Raw genomic sequence first — 16,890 nt, forward strand, 5'->3', positions numbered from 1 at the left:
GACAAAAAAGGAAACCAACTCTGGTTGCCACTGCTTAAAAGGAACAGGTTCTTGATGTCTGGAAAGTTTAACTTTTTAGACAGAGTACACTGACTGGCAGAGGGATAAGGCATCGCCACAAACAAATTGAGGCTTAGTATCTGAAAGTATTAGCATTCATAGTGGTCAGAGGTTCTCCCTTAATCCAAATCAACAGTTACTTTTATGCTACGGTAATTAGCAATGGGCACCACTTACTAACTTCAAAAATTAGTTCTGCTATTGTGAAAGGACTACACCAATATTCTATTTACGGTAGCTAAAGCTAATGCGAAAGTGCGAATTTCCATAAAAAAACTATATAAAGCATTTTTAAAACAACTGATTGTAACATAGTTATGCGATTGTTCTATAAAATAATACTATATGCCTGTAACATACATAATATCATCCTTTTGATAAGATAATTATATTTCTCATTACATCCTTTCGGACCAACATTCCAAGTTCAGAGCTCAAACACACTGGGTGTATTTTGATCTCAATTTTTCCACATATGATGGATTTAATTAAGTCACCAAAGTCATTCATTTTGTTCTTTGTATGCCTGATTTTCATTGTGTTGAACAGTCCTCCTCTGCTATTGTTAATGGTATTATTGATATAGTTCAAAGATATGGTATTCCCAGTATCTCTTTAATTAATCTCTCCCTAATAAATTCACTCACTAATATTATTATTTCATATTTTACAATCTAAATTGCCCCTGTGCATAACAGCGGAGCAGGGCTGTGATTGTTCTTGTTCTTATTAAAGCCAGTTGTTGGTTCGATGTCGTCTCCTCGAATGAGTTTAGAGACACAGATGTTATCTTTTTGGCCTGCTATTACACTGACTGGTCATTTATTTTTTCATTAATTTTGTCCGACTTGTGGTAGGGGTCTAATATTTTCCCTGCCAGGTAAAGAATTACATGTTCCCCTTACTCGAGCCACTTACATGCAATTCTGCACTTTTGACATTTACCAATGATCCTGGTGGAATGGAGCCACGCTGCACCTTGCCATCAGTTAGGCAGCATGCCATGGCTCGGGCTTCGGCCTCAATTCAGCAGTCAAATTAATCTTGCTTTGTTAAAGTAGTGAAGCTCAACCTAGGAGAGAGTTCGTTTAGCTGTTGCTCTGCTGATGTAAGTGCTTTCTCAAGTTTGCAGCCTTTATTTATGGACTGTTAAAGATCTGTTATTAGACAGAGCCTGGACACAGAAGTGTTGATGAATAGGTATTCCTACAGACTTTGAATGGGTCTTGGCCTCAAAGTGGAGACAAAGTGATTGTGTTAAAGTGAGAAGAAACGGAGCTGATTTTGTAAAGTAGGTTGAAACATTTATCCTTTAAATCGCTGCTAATTTATACTTCGGGTTGTTTTCTCTATTTTTAAACGGTTGTTATAACTGTTATAACAACCGTTTCATTTAATTTCATTTCATTTATAACATGGAAATTGTATGATTTAACCATGTAGATTTACATTTTCTTTGGAAGAGTTGTAAAAAATTGTTAAAGAAAAAATTCTTGCAAATTTATAAGAAATGTAAGTTTCTTCTGCAGTTTCTTCCTGTAGAAGAAACTGCTGAAATGTGAACCAAGGCACTTTTATTGTGTTGTTTAAAAATGTAACCGTATGGCTTACATGCATGTACAATGGAAAACCAACATTGGATTTTACTTTAAATGCTCTGTTCTTTAGCTGAAACATGGTGGTGGCAGAATAATGCTGTGAGAATGTTGTTCTTTACTAGGTCAACTTTAGTCTGTACCACTTTTGTGTGCTAGACTATGATCCTAGTCAAAAGTGGAGAATTGCCTGAAGACCAAAAAGATGATATTCATACATATTCTCCATCTAATCTGTATGAACATGATCAATTTTGCAGAGAAAATTAAGAAAAAGTTTTACTCTCTAAATGTGCAAAGCTAGTAGAGGCATATACCTTAAAGATTTAAATTTGTAAAGGCAGCAAAAGGTGCTTATAGGTAGTGCCGACTCCAGGCGCCTGGACACAAATGCGTGCCACAGTGGAAAAAAAATAAACTCCCAATAAAATACACAGAAGTTGGAGAATGTATCTTTTACAAAATGTGGAAACTTCAAAGTGCTTGCAAGGCACCACATGAACTAATAGAAACAGTTTCCAGTTACAAAACAATTTTTTGTACAATAGTAAAGGTACTTATTGATTCGAGACTGTAAATACTGCTGGACTATTGACTCCTTGGTGAATTTAAACTCTTAGCTAACTGATCAAAAGTTTGTTTCTTGACGTGTCTGTTTTTTTTACGCATACTTGCATTATTTCTCCCCCATTCACTTCTCTCACCCTTCTCTGTTAGATCTACTGTGTGTGATGAGAGGATAATCTCCAAGCGCTCTTTTTCATGGAAGATATTTTATAGATCAGGTTTTTTCTCCTGATGGGCTAGCACCAGACAATTTGAAATCCTATTTATCTTGCTAACAGGGAGGAGGAACGGAAATGTATCTCTGGTTATTAGAGACGTGAGAAGGAGATCAAAGCTGACTGCTCTGGAAATAATGACTGAATCCTATGTATCCAACTCTTCTGCTTCAAAGTTCAAGAAATGCATTTTTTCTTGCAGTCAGTTAGGATTTCTGTGTAAGTTTTAAAAAGTGTTTAGCCTATTAGAACTCCATTTATTACCTCTCATTCTTAGGTGAGTACTGCAGATACCCAGATATAAACAAACATGCACTCATTCTGTTCTTCTTTCTGGCAAGCCCTATCCCTGCCAGGACTGTCATAAATCATACTTGTCCCCTCCATCATTCCCTGCCCACAGAACTTGTGTACAGATTGGACATCATCAATGTCTCTGCCCAATCATCTTTACCTGAGCCCAGTTTTTGTCCTCAATCATCCTGCCTGTTATTTATTGCACATTCTCTGCAGCCTGTCCTCAGGATAAAACAGATGATAATAGGAATGACAGGAATGTTGGTTTTTATGTATATTCTTTATAACAGTCGATGATTTCAAGTTGAGCCAGCAATTTTTACTTTAGTCTATTAACTGACCTTATAAATTAGAAAGATTCAATCCCAGTCTGATCAGAGTTCCTACCATATATAAGAGATGAACACTCCTTTTTGAATGTGGCATAAAGACGACTCAAAGGAAGCCATTTCAGAATCTGCATGATGTTTAAAATCAATTCTTAACAAGCAAAGAAAAACAAAGTTAATTTTTTGTTTGGCTCTTTAGCATGTTTGCTAACTCTGAGAACGTTTAGCACACATAGTTTCTCCTAAATTAATTTTTCCAGATAAACTCAAAGCTCAAATTTATTGTTTTGCAAACTTTAAGTTGAACAAAGTTTGACATCTATGTTGAAATTTTGGTTAACCTTTTAGTTAGCGGTTGTGTCAAAATGATGTGGTTCATCAAGGATGTGAAAAGGCGAGAGAGCGCAAGAACATTCAGCAGATAACAGGAAGGGTATCTTGGCATGCAACAGAAGAGCTTTTTTGATATTAAAAATATTGATTTTTAATGACTAAATGCATTTATTCTGCTACTTTCACTTGAATATGCTTTTGACCTATTTTAACCAAAAATGCACCGGATGTAGATACATGTGTGTTAAAGTAAGACAATTAGGGGTCAAGTAAAGATATAGTAAACACCATCCAGTCAATATGTGCTTTACCCGGTTTCTTCTGCATAAAATATTTTGTAATTTTGGTCCTGAAAGCCAGAATTTACCTTCTCACTGTAAACTTAAAACCTTTGACACACAAGATTTGGGTCAATGCAAAGGTTTGTGCAGGTTTAGATGCCAGAAACATTGTGGTAAGGCCAAACCAGCTGAGCTTCTTTCACCTCATACGGTGGTACACAGAGTCTAACAAAGGCTAGCAGCAAGCGGCAAAAAGGGAGGGCAAACCATATCTAAAGCTAAAACCTGACTGCAGTATTGCATACTCCTCCTTTGCCGTGTAACTCATTTTAGATTTGTCTGTTGCATTTTGTGGGTGATATATTGTTCTGACCTTGTGGAGTTTGGCGACAAATAGAGAGAGCTGTCAGTGTCAGAGAATGGAACAGACAGAAGAAGAAATGAGCCTTTTCTTGTTCTTTGAGGGCAAAAAAAAGTGACAAGACCCATGATAAACAATCATGGTGGTGTTGGGTGCTGTTAAAGCAGCTGTATCAAAAAGAGGATGATCAAGCCAGTTGGCTTATTGTTTGTTTCTAAAATAGAAAGCGGCTGATTTTACAGATGTTTTTTTTTTTTTTTTTTGTCAAGAATTGATTGTACTAGGAAAAAAAGAGAGAACAGTGAATTTTTGTGAGGTGTTTTTCTTTTGATAAACACAATCCTGAATGCTGAAGCACTTTGATTTAAGCAATTTGAGTGCTTGGTAAAAATTGTTGCCTTCCTTGGAGCATGGCATTATTGCATCAGAAAGTCTTTGTTGCTTTAGAGCAAAAGCTTGTTTACAATATTGGAACAGTGGGATTATTCTGACCAGACAGACCCAGTTCAGTGTGCTGTTTTAAAACAAACGCACATTCAGTTTATGTCTACCTCATCTAAGGTGCAATCCATCAACTATGACGTGCATTTTGACTTAATACATTCTGTGTCTTGTGTGACTTCTTTCTTACAGCTAGACATTTTCATGCTTAGACATACAGTGATGCATTTTGGTAGAAAAGTACAAGCTGGAAATCCTGTGGGTATATTTTAAGTACCTGAATTAAAAAGTTAATTTAGATCATTAATAATACATTAAAAAAAAAATAACCTTTTTTCTTATTGCAAATAATTGAATGGAACCCACTGGGGCTGTGCATGAAAGTAATTTTGCAAGATTTATTTGAATTTCAAGCAATGTAATGCTGAGAAAAACAATAATTGTACAGACACATTTTTTGTGCTTTTGTGCATTTTTTGTTGCTAATTCACTTCATACCTAAATTTGCACTAATTATTGTTACACTATGGAAATTAGGTTTCTCTAAAATATTTAGTGTTTGGTTCACAGCACAACACAAGTTTTATAATACTGAATATAAATGTAGTCGTTTAGGAGTTAACTACTTAACTTAAATACTGTAAGATGTTTATTCTGTTCATGTAGATTTTCTGTTTACCTCAGTTAAGTAGTTTGAAAAGAAAGTCTGGCTAACCTGAACCTTTAGCTTCAGTAGTGTCTCGCTTTATGTATGACTTTTTCAGTTTTGTCCCATATGAAGGACAAATGAGCTTGTGACATTTGAAATGTTTAAAAATTGCAATCAGTTGAGCCTTTCTTCTGTTTTACCTGTCTTCAGTCTTTTTCTTTGTCGTTTCAAAAACTTTTAGTTGGTTGTTGCAGTTTCTGACTTTTCTACTTAAGCTCCCAGAGCTGGAAACACAAACAAAGAGAGAACATAGTTTGTTAGGCTCTCACAGCGCAATCAATGCAACACACGTCTGTGAAAACCTAAATTAGATCCTGTGTGACTTTAACTTCCTAACAGCTGACTTGCTAATCTTTTCTGTCGCATCACAGGGAGTATTTACAGGAGAGAAATGTGTCAAGAAGTCTTATAACTTTTTGCTTTATCATTTGTCTCTTTATGAAACTTTGTAATGTAGCCACACTTTCTTTTTGTACCTTTTAAAACCTCATTTAAGTTTTGCGAGTTCTTAATATACTTGATAATTTTAGTTTTGTCCAAAATTGGGTTTAATTTCTTAAAATATGTGCAAGTAAGTCACTGCATGGTCTTAATTTTTAGGGTCTTTATTTGAAATCTCTCCTTAAATTAATTACTCTGTAAAATTTAATATGCTCTTTTCTGTTGCATTGACACTAGAATTGTAACTGTTTCCCTTATTAGATGTATGCAAATAGATGCATGACTTAAGAGTTCCTTCTGCATGTTGTTTGTAGTCAGCTTACCAACTCAACTTTTTTCGCTGTTCTACCTGCTTTTCTGTAAGCTTGCTGACATCTGCTCCTGTCTTCATAGTAGTATCATTGAAATTCAGTGCATTCATGAGTCCTGCAAAGCACAGGGAGAGGCGCTTCAGGGAATATTCTACACCACATACAAACAGAACCTGAGAAAAGTGTGTACACACCAACACTGGTGCTCAGAATCGCTCTAATAAGTGTGGTCACACACACACACACATGCCTTGACACGCACACACAAAATGCAGAAAAGTTTTGACTGAAGCTTTCACTGTATTCCCACTTGTCAGGCATTAATGAAGCCTGCTGTTAGGGTCTTTAAATTTAATGCATATGAGAATAATGAACCATAGTTTCCAGGAAAACAAAGAGGTAAAAACTGGATGCCTTTTGAAACCTTGTCTGACACCTACTGTACATATGGCAGTGTTTTTGTTTTTGTTTTGTTTGTTTGTGTTTTTATTTATTTATTTTTGGATACACATATTGCTACAGTAGAGCTTAAGGAAATCAATAAAGCAAGGCCAGAGTTCTGACCCGAGTGGTTTCAGTCATTAGGGTTTAAGAGATCATGTCGAAACACTCAAATCAGATACATTTTCATGGCCATGAGCTGGTTTCTTGAACTTGGCAAACAGAACAGTAGGGCTGTGTATTCACTGATACATGAATGGCAACACTTCACTTGTTGAAAAATAGTTTTTGGATTTGCAAGGCACATGCAAGTATGAACCAAAATTCATATCAACACGTGTTACCTGACTGAGACTTACTCAGCAGATGCAGCATTAACAAGTCACAGTGAATTAGAGAGCAGGAAATTTAACGGGTAGAGCTAAAAACATCGATCTGGGTTTGAATCCCAGCTTTAAGACGTTCTTCATTGAAGTTTCATGTTCTTCCCATGAATTTGTGGATTCTTTCCAGGTACTCTGGCTTCCTCCCTCAAAAAAGACATACATACTAGGTTAATTGTTCTCCAGAAAATTCTTTTTAGCTGTGAATGGGTATATGTGTGTGTTTGTCGTGTTTGTGTCTATGTTCCCTTGTGATGAACTGCCGACCTGTCCAGGGCCAATGACTGATGGAGTATAGACGATGGATAGATGGAGGAGTTCCATATATTTTCATTTTCACCTGGAAACATTTATTCCATCCACCACTTTTCACTTGAATAATTCATCTTTGATGATGATGTTTTTAGACCCCTGCAGTCTTGATAACAGAGTCATGACCACTTCTGTTAAAAAAAAAAAAAATATATATATATATATATATATATATATATATATATATATATATATATATATATATATATATTTATTTATTTATTTCCCTTCTATCTAGTGTACCGATGATGACACTGGGAGTCAACCCTCATTTGGATTTGAAGTCTCAGGACTTTTTTTCTTTTGACTGTCCGTAGCTTTAATCTCCACATTAAAGCTACTGACTCTCCATTCCCTCCACAGTTTTGGAGGGAATGTCTGAATGTGAACAGATGTTCGCTGTCAATAGTTTGAATTTGGGTCAAGCTAAAAAGTAAAAGCTTGAAAGATAAAATAATTAAAACAAAATATGTTAATTATAGGTCAAGAACTACTGGTTTTTCAATTGTGGATACCTAAATAGGTTTCCAGCTGATGTTTGCATGTAACCATACACTAACTTGTAAATACAAACATGAAACTCACATTAAAATGTAACATGTGTCGTCTTGCACACAGCCTTAAATCACTTGTGTGATGAAAAACCTGGGGAAAAAAAAAAACATTGACACATCAATTAATTTAAACATATATAGGGTTTAACATTTACCCTCATAGACTCTAAAGTTTTAAAGTGGTCCCCCACTTATTCATGGTTCAGTTTTTGTTAATTTTTCTGTGGAAAGCAACTCCAAATTATTGACAGAAAATCTGCCTACTCCAGGATTTTTAATAGAGCATATGTGAATTATTCAAATCAAAATGTAGCTTTATAATCTTAAATACCTTGGTGCATAAATCAGCCAATCCAAGAACACAGCGTGTTTTCTTTGGCGCTGGTTAGCCGTTTCCCATGAGCAGATATAAGGAAGACTGTCTATTTTAGCTTCTGTTTTAATGCTAAGAATGTTTTCACTGTGTGTAGGCGTGCATGTTAGGGTGTATTTGGTGATTAAATAGGCAGTTATAGGCATTTTTAAAATATGTATGAATTTGAGCTATTTGACGGTGGCTGTGGTCTGTGACCCATGTGAGTTAGGGGGCCACTGTACTGCTGTTTCAGACCAGGTTCAGATGGGTTATTGCAAAATTGGCCAAATTGCTACCTTTTAGCACAACTTTGATTTGTGAAAGTGATGCTTATTAGGAAACCTATAATAAGAAAGTGCTTTTTTAAAAGGTGTCATCCAGCCCCTGGCAGTAATTTACCTTTTGCATGTCCAGATCTGCTCTCACCTCCTGTGACTGAAAGAATGCAAATGATATTTTGTTTCTTGTGATTACTTTAACGTTTTTCTTTTTAAATTTTTAGCAAAATAAGTAATCTCTTTTTTGTTATAAAGCTTTACAATTTTCACATTTCATTCACGCTTATTCCACCCTTGTTTGAACTGTTTTGAACAAATATCACTAGTACAGTGTTATTTGTTGAATAAATAACACTAAATACAAAGACTAAAGCTTTGTATTTAGCCTGACCTTTCATGCATGCACACCCTTACAACATTCAAATGGCAGCGAATGATTGCATTGCCCTTACAAGCTATTGGCAATATGTCCTTAGTAGTTGTCATCGTTGCTTTACGCTTGCTCTCAAACAGATAACACAATGCCCTGACTACTCCTGCATTTTGTTTTCTTTGGTTTGGTCTCTAGTTTTAATGTCATTTTGCTGTGAAGTTGTCAAGACACATAGCATAATGGTAGCAACGTGTTTATTTGGTGTGTGTTGGAGGCCAAATTATCCCTGATATCTGCAACTACTAGTTTCACAAACGTAGAAGAATAGTGCTAGCTGTTGATTCTGCTTCCTGACCAAAAGAATAAGAAGATGGAAAAGAAAATAAATAGGAGAAAAATGGAGGAAAAAAGCCCCTGGTGTGAGCAGATAAACGCGTATTTCTTTGTAGCTGTCATCCGAGGTTCAAAAACACCGCACTATAGATATACCGAGAGACAGAAGGGGGAAAAAAAATTAAGAAAGAAGTAAAAGGACTGAATTGTAGATGGATGATGACAGAAAGAGATGAAATGCTTTGCCACATGGTCTGCTGGGAAATCCCCCACTGTGCTGGGAGCCCCGCAGCCTGGTGGCGAGATGAAATGTCTTATCTGCCAGCAGCAGAACTCTGTCCTTTAAGGGGGGCTTAGCAAAACTCATTGTCCAGCCAAGCAGCATCTCAACTGATCCGTGTTCCCGTTGACCTTTACCGTCAATGCTGTCACGCTTACACGCCAGACTTTAGATTGTGTTAAACGCAGGAATACTCATTTTTACACCGCAACGCCTTTAACTTTGGTCTCTTGAGGATCCTATGTAATGCTTATTTCCTTATTCAATCACTTTGGCTACTTTCCTTATACCTTCCTAAAGGGCGAGTCATGTGACGCACCGTTCTACCTGTCTCATGTCTGTTATCCATTCTTGTGCTATCTTTTCTATCAACCTATCCGTCAGTCGCTAATGAACAGGAAATTAAGTTGTAACGTGGCAATCATGCAGCTTGATATCCTCTAATTGCCAAGATTCTATCTGTATTATTTTTACACCGAGCTGTGGGTGCTCTTGTAATTTTCATTAATTACACACACAGAGCTGATAATCATCTTTCTCCAGTAATTTAAAACTTTTTCATTTGACTTTCTTGGTCTGGAGGATGGTGAACACGTGTTTTGTGTTGCAGCAGACTCGATTAGGTCTAGATTCAGTGTTTCACTGCTGCGGTCTATATTTATCAAGGGAAGACATTTCTCTATGTATTTCACTCACATGCCATGTGGTAAACTTAACTTCTTAGGTTTTTGTTCAGCGCATGCTTTCTTCTTGCCACACCTCCATAAAAGCCAGATTTGAAGAGAGGAAGACTAAAAGTTGTTTTTGTGTCTTCAGATCTTCTCACCTGACTGTAAATCTCTGACGTTTCTCATGAGGTGCCTTAGGCCTTGAGCTTCTCTGATTAAAGCTCTGCACTCCGAGGTTTTGAGTTTAGATAGACGGCTGTGTCCTGCTAGGTTTTCAGGTGCAACATTCTCTTCACATTTTTGGATAATTGATTTAAAAATATATTTTACTTAGGAGTTTAAGGCCAAAGGCAGCTGAGCACTTTCTAATTTTTCTTTCAAAATAAATTTCAAAACCTTGTATTTTCCTTCCACTTTATAATTATGTGCTAATTTGTTACAAAATATCCAAGCAGAATTTGTTGAAATGATAAGTAGAATAATTAAACTATAAATCATGATAAAAAAAGAGCTGCAAAAACAATATTTTGACAGTTGTCAGCAGCAGAAAGAGAGCCTACCGCTATGGAAAGCAACATCTGCTGGATCTCTGCATGAGCATCCGGCCCAGACTTGTTACTGTTTATGAGCTTTTCCACTAAGCTGACAAAGAACCTGAATAATGTATCTATCAGTCAGCCTGAGTGGGCTGAGCACTGGGCAGTGAGGAAGCCTGTTACAGGCTCATTACAGGTGAAGATGACATGTTGAGGAGCAGCCGACTTGGCATCGTCTCCCTGCTCCTCCCTCGATAGACGGCGAGACACTATGTCACTCCCCACGGCGTAGACAGAACGTGGGGGCGGGGGCACGAGGGTGGAAGCGAAGGAGGAAAGGGTCCGTGATGCACCTCTAACCCCCCAAAATGAAATTGACAGGCTCACTGAAGTAATTGCTCCCAACACTATTTTCTTTGGCAGGAAATACTGTTATCGACAAACAGGGGATTCAATAAGCTGCAGTAGATGAGACTCAAGTCGTTCCTCTGCCGTTGAGTTTACAGTCTCCTGATGGTCTTTGCCCTGCCCTTTATTCCCTAAGTTATCTTTTATTTTAATTTTTTTTTTTTTTTACCTTTTCTATGTCTTCTTGCTGTTTATTCTTTGGCTTTTCTTAGTCATCCATCAATACTCGCTCACATGATTCTCCTCTTGATTTAGTCTTGTACTTTTTCTCCAGGTTGACCATTGTTTCAGAACCAGTCAGAGAAAAAGCCTTTTATTACTTAGAGGCCAGCCAGCGACTGCTCCACTTCCCCTCCTGTTCCCCAGATAGTTTCTCCGCTGCCAGTATGGTGGTGTAATGTTGATATTACCCCAATGGAGTCCATTGATTTGTGCTCAGAGCATAAAAAAGCAGTTTATGGCCAAAGTCTTCAGTTTCCAGAGGTCAGATCATGTGCTGAAACCAGATCTCAAGCTTTTCTGGACATCGTGAAACGTTTGCTGGGAACTGTGGAGAAGTAGAAAGATAAATGTATTTGTTTAGAAACGCATTCGCCTTTAACGACCCATTACCTGTATGGTTAGAAAAAACCTTCATAAATCAGGCACATTCAGGAATGAAAAGTTTGAAACTGTTGACTTTTTTATTAATTTGTTCACCTGCCTTTTATCCCAACAGTTATTTGTTTTACTTAGTACTGCAAAGTGGAAGGCTTTTGTTGTTAGGTTTAACGAAGCAAGATTTGTCAGGAGCAGAAGTTTCAGAAAAGAATATTAATTAAAGCAATAGGTTTAATATCATCAGTTAATCCAGTTACAAAATTAAAACTAATTCTGAAACACTGACTCAAATTTGATCTAATATTAAGTCGGACCTTTCTGTTAACTTGAGGTTATTGTGTTGTGAATTGGCGAAGCACTCAGATATTTTAGTATAAAAACTTGTGTACACAGAGTCTGCACTACTGATTAAAATCTTTATGTAAAATAGATTACTGGGCCTTTGGCATCTTGACAAAATGTTTAAATCAATAATGTAGGATTTTAAGAAACTTTCGATTTTGTCTCAAGTTCATCCTGCAAATCAATACCCACAATGAGTCTCTATAATACAGTTTCTACATTGCCTCCAGACTTATAACATGTCTGTTTTTAAGACTTCAGATAATATTAAGTATGAGGAAAATTACCAAAATAATTTGAAAGGTATTACTCTTTACACACAAACGTTATACTACTATGACATCCATAGAAAAATAATCCCAAGGACTGCAAAAGTTGTCTTTAGTTCTTTATGCACTTTTGCTCTTACCATCTTTAAAAATTAAAGCTCTGGTATGTTTCTCCTCCTCTGTTCTCTGCTTTGGTATTGAACCTATTTAAAGTGAAACAAAAATGATGACATTAAGTATGATGAAAGAAACTACTTACTGTACAACTGCAGCTAAATTCAGAAGTGTTTCACTCCAAGATGTTTCTTGAGGATAAATAACTTTTACTTCAGCAGCATTTTTCCCCTGTTTGTAGTATTATTGGATATGACACAAGTAATTTCCTATGTTAAGGAGCACTTTTTATACCTCTTCAATGAATCCGATGTCTGCAGCCTTTGATTGCGTAGACAATTTGGACAATATATATTTTAACTACTGGATAGACTTCACTAACAATATCTTTTATCCAATCTGTCAGCAAGAGACATCTTTGGACTAAATATTTGGTCCAGTTATGATTCACATAATGAGTCAAAGGATTTTACTATTTGTTATATCAGTTGGTATTTCAAGCATAATATGTGAAACAGCATACACACATAGCAATATAGTTTGTCATTTTATTCTTCTCTAACCAAATATGTTTTCAGCTTATAAAGCAAGAATACGTAGAGCATTCTGAACCATTATCTGCAACATTGATATTGCAAACATGGTGTGTTTATGATTGACTTTGCAGCCTCAGTAAATATCGAAGGCAACTGTCAAGGGGTCTATGGGTGAAATAAACCCAAAACAGAAAAAAAAATTCAGATTTGAGCTGCACAATATATCAATATGCTGCAGTCATCTTCAGAATATGTCTGTCCTGCACTGAAATTCTGCATGCAGATACTATATTTGATGCTTGATGTGCTATTTTTAGTAGCTGAGATGTTGAAATTGACAGTGGGGGATCATTGAGATGGAGGGAAAGAAAATGTCAGAAAAATGTGGATTAATTGAAATCAATATCACCATTACAATATTCAGCAATAGTATCAAAATTAAAGGTTTTCTAGAGATTGTGTAGTTTTACCTTTGGCCCACTTTCTTTTCCTCTAAATGACTCTAATATACTCAGCTATTCTGAGCTGTAAATACTAAAATTACTTGAATTTTGTAAGGCATAAATATGCAGCAAATTTCCTGTTGTTGACAGAAATCTGTTGTGAAATCTGAAATTAGTTTCTTGTTTATTCTTTTGCATAATATTCATCTTAGTACTTGAGAACTAATATAGCCACAGCAATAAGCTGTTAAGCTGCATGCCACATTTTCTCCTGAGTGCATGAATCACGCTTTGGTGATAATTTTAAAAATCAGATTTTACATCACCATTTTCAAAGAAATATATTTTTATATCATTTGGTCAATGACCAAGCTCAGCTTGCATGAAAAGACCAAGATTTGTGGCTTGCTGTTCGAATCCCTCCGTTTTTTCATGAACACACACACACAAAAAAAGTCATTTATGTTGACTGTGCATTGCAGCAGAACAGCAGGTCTCTCTTTTCTCCAGATAAATGAGCTAGCTTATTACCTCCCAAACTGCCTATTAGCACAGCTCACTTTGTAGGGAACCAGCAATACAAGAATGAATACAGCCGCGTTCCTTATGCCAGGGTGTCTGGTTCAGGATAATGTGATGGAGTCTCAGCAGTGAGTTTCCTCATGTGTTTTCTTTGGTACTGAGACCCAACTTCTGCCTAACTAGGTAATTTTATCAAAATCATCCAGTAATTATCAAATTTCCTGAGATGTTTGTGATGTTTGTGGAGGGGCAGAAATGTAAAGCTTTTCCACGCAAAACTTTTTTTCATTTTGAGCCCTGTTTGAGTGCCTGCAAGTAACGCTGGAGCCAACAATCGATTCAATCACTTAGTGACGTTGGAGTCGATCCATTTATCAATGTATAGTCTAAAGTGGGCTTTGTTGTGTGCTCAGGGAGTTGGTGTTTATGTGTTTGAGTTGAATGTGTGTGGTGCCACCACTGGTCTCATTGTGTAAACATCAGCGTAGAAGCACTTCCCAGTGGATATTAAACAAAAGAATCCATTTACTTGAAGCGGAAGCTGATGCAGATTGCCGGTGGAGCCTGTCTTTGGCTCTGGTGGCAGAGTCCAGGATTAGTCTTTGCTGATTAACATTAAAAGGAGAAAATAGTCAGCATGTTCAGTAATTTGTCTTGTTGTATTTGATTAAATAGAAATTTTAAGTGTGCCCTTTACTCTGACACCCCTGAATAAAATCCAGGATTTCAAGTTGCCTTCACCAGTCATGTAATGAGAAAATAGTCAACTATTTAATCTCAGTTCTGTTCTGTAAATGCCTCAGAGGTTTATGAACTATTGGGGAAAAAAAAAATAATTTCTTCATGAAGGCCAAACCTCACAGCTTACTCTATAGCTGCATTAAAAAAATAAAAAAAACAGTTAAAACTGCCTTTCTTTTTTAAAGCAGGTTTTATATGTGTGTTTTATTCTGTGTTCTTTGTTTTTTATTGGCACTTAACTTTAGTAGTTATTTTATTGGTTTTCAGTACATCATTTTGTCATGGTTTTGTCTGTGAAAATGCTTAGCAAATAAACTTGACTTTTTTTTCAAATGAAAAGCAACAATCATTTTACAAAACCCCAAAGGGGGTAAATAAATATAAAAGAAAAGTAGATTCCTCCTGCACACAAAGTACTCTTGGAAGCCAAACAGAAACTCAGACTACTTTAGGAGTATGGTTGTAGGAGAATTAAAAACACTAAATACATCAGACAATGTCATCCAAAAACTGAAGGAAAACATGGCAAATTATATTGCTTGTCTATTTTTAAATTTTTCACCTGAGCACACATGCACCAACTTTTCTTCTTTTCTCTTTACCCATGTCCCCTTAGGGCACACGTGTCAAACTAAAGGCCCGGAGGCCAAATCCAATCAGCCGTCACTTTTTATGTGGCCCTTTACATTCTAGCTGGCCACGTGAATTGAACCTTCCAGATAACGTTTGTGTACTTAAATATTATCAGTCAAATGAAAGCAGTGTTTATCTGTATACTGCCAAATTACATCAACATGAAAAGATGTTCAGTATTTAATGTTTAAAACTACTCATCAAATGCTATTTATTAATATTTTAACAACTTGTTAAAAGGTTTTATTGGTACATTCTGCCACAATCTGCCCTTTTAGGACATCCATGACCTTAATGTTGCCCAAAATGCCTTACTCCATCCACAGGGTGAAACTTGATGGTGGCAGCATCATACTGTGCATAAGCTATTCTCTAGCACAAAGCCTCATTAAAGGTGATGACAAGATAAGGGGACATGTTCACAATTTGAAAACAAAACCGTGTGTCAGAATTATTCACTACTTTGGTCTGTTGCATTAAAGCATAAGTATAATACATTCCTATAAAATAGGAAGAATATTATCTGTTATGAATATTTTTACAAAACATCATAGTTGCACCATGGTTATTGTTTAGGGAGCGATGCCTCAGCCCATATATGTAACTGAGACTGTCCTTGATGTTAAATTATAACGCCTGACAGCATATAAGCACAGTTTTTATGAATAACCGATAATGTTCTAGTTCAAAGTCTTAATCTAATCATGCTGTGTTTTACTTTACAGGGTGGGCTACGTAACAGCAAGCATGAGTGCACCCTTTCGTCCCAAGAATACGTCCATGAGCTACGATCTGGCATCATGGACGACAAGCTGCTCAACTGCCTGGAGTCCCTCAGAGTGTCTCTCACCAGTAACCCTGTCAGGTTGGTAACCAGAGGTTTTATCACCAGAGGATAATTGTTCCTTCACTCATCTCGATCGCTGGGAAATTTTGATTGATTTAAATTAATCAGAACACCTCTGGCACCATGAATATTTCAACTCCTTGAATAAATCGCTTTGTTTGGGTTGTTTAACCAGAGAAATGAACAATTTTGGGAGGAGAAACAAAGCTGGAAATAACCTGCATGGATGAAAAATGCTGCTATACACCGACTGGGACCAGATTTTCTATTTTGTTCTGTGAGTTGGGGAAAAAAATATTATGTTATTAGTCTGGTACTGAGCAGTGAAATGACTCCAGTGTAATCCACAAGGCAGTTATCCATGTAAAAATAAAATTGCTTATTTTCACCACCACCGTGCATTAGTGCGTACTGATATTTGACCCACGAAATAACTCGACTTAATAAAATTACTCCCACTCTTTGTGCAGCAGGCCTCTCCTTCTTTTCCTGTTTGACTGGCAGCGGTCACCCCAATTAAAATGGTCAAACGTGCTCGTCTCAAGAGAGCATAAATGTGTGTTTTTCTTTCTCCCATTTGTTGCTCTAACCACAAATTGAGTCTATCCCAGTCGTCGAAAGGTGTTCAGTGAAAGCCTTGAGAAGTGCTGCGAGGTATTATTTATTTAGCTAGAACACCAAATTTTCTGTAGTCCAGCCGTCTAATGTTACACCCACTTCACTGGGTTCCTCTTTCTCCTCTTACTCATGTTCACACCATTTTCTTCTTCCAGCAACTTGTCTCTCATAAGACTTGGGAACAAGAAGTATCCTTAAGCAAGACCGCTGCTGCAAATTAGACATGTCTTATAGCTGTAGATACCCTATCCACGACTGTGAAACTCATTTAATGATATTCTCTCTCAGGATGGCACTTTCCTATTAAGTATGATTTTTTTTCTTTTTTTCCTTTTTCGCTCGGATCAGTTTCAGCTCTTTTGTT

General features: G+C 36.7%; 1 protein-coding gene across 9 annotated transcripts in view; it reads left to right on the forward strand.

The window, feature by feature from the left end:
* The window catches only part of diaph2 (diaphanous-related formin 2), a 439,308-nt gene that overhangs the window by 99,268 nt on the left and 323,150 nt on the right, over positions 1-16,890 (forward strand). For all 9 annotated transcript variants that reach the window (XM_044127178.1, XM_044127182.1, XM_044127181.1 and 6 more), the window contains one exon: positions 15,787-15,926. In XM_044127178.1, coding sequence (XP_043983113.1) covers positions 15,787-15,926 — 140 coding nt within the window. The remainder of the gene's footprint in view (positions 1-15,786; positions 15,927-16,890) is intronic.

The sequence above is a fragment of the Gambusia affinis genome, linkage group LG09, assembly GCF_019740435.1.
Source record: "Gambusia affinis linkage group LG09, SWU_Gaff_1.0, whole genome shotgun sequence".
Lineage (NCBI taxonomy): Eukaryota > Metazoa > Chordata > Actinopteri > Cyprinodontiformes > Poeciliidae > Gambusia > Gambusia affinis.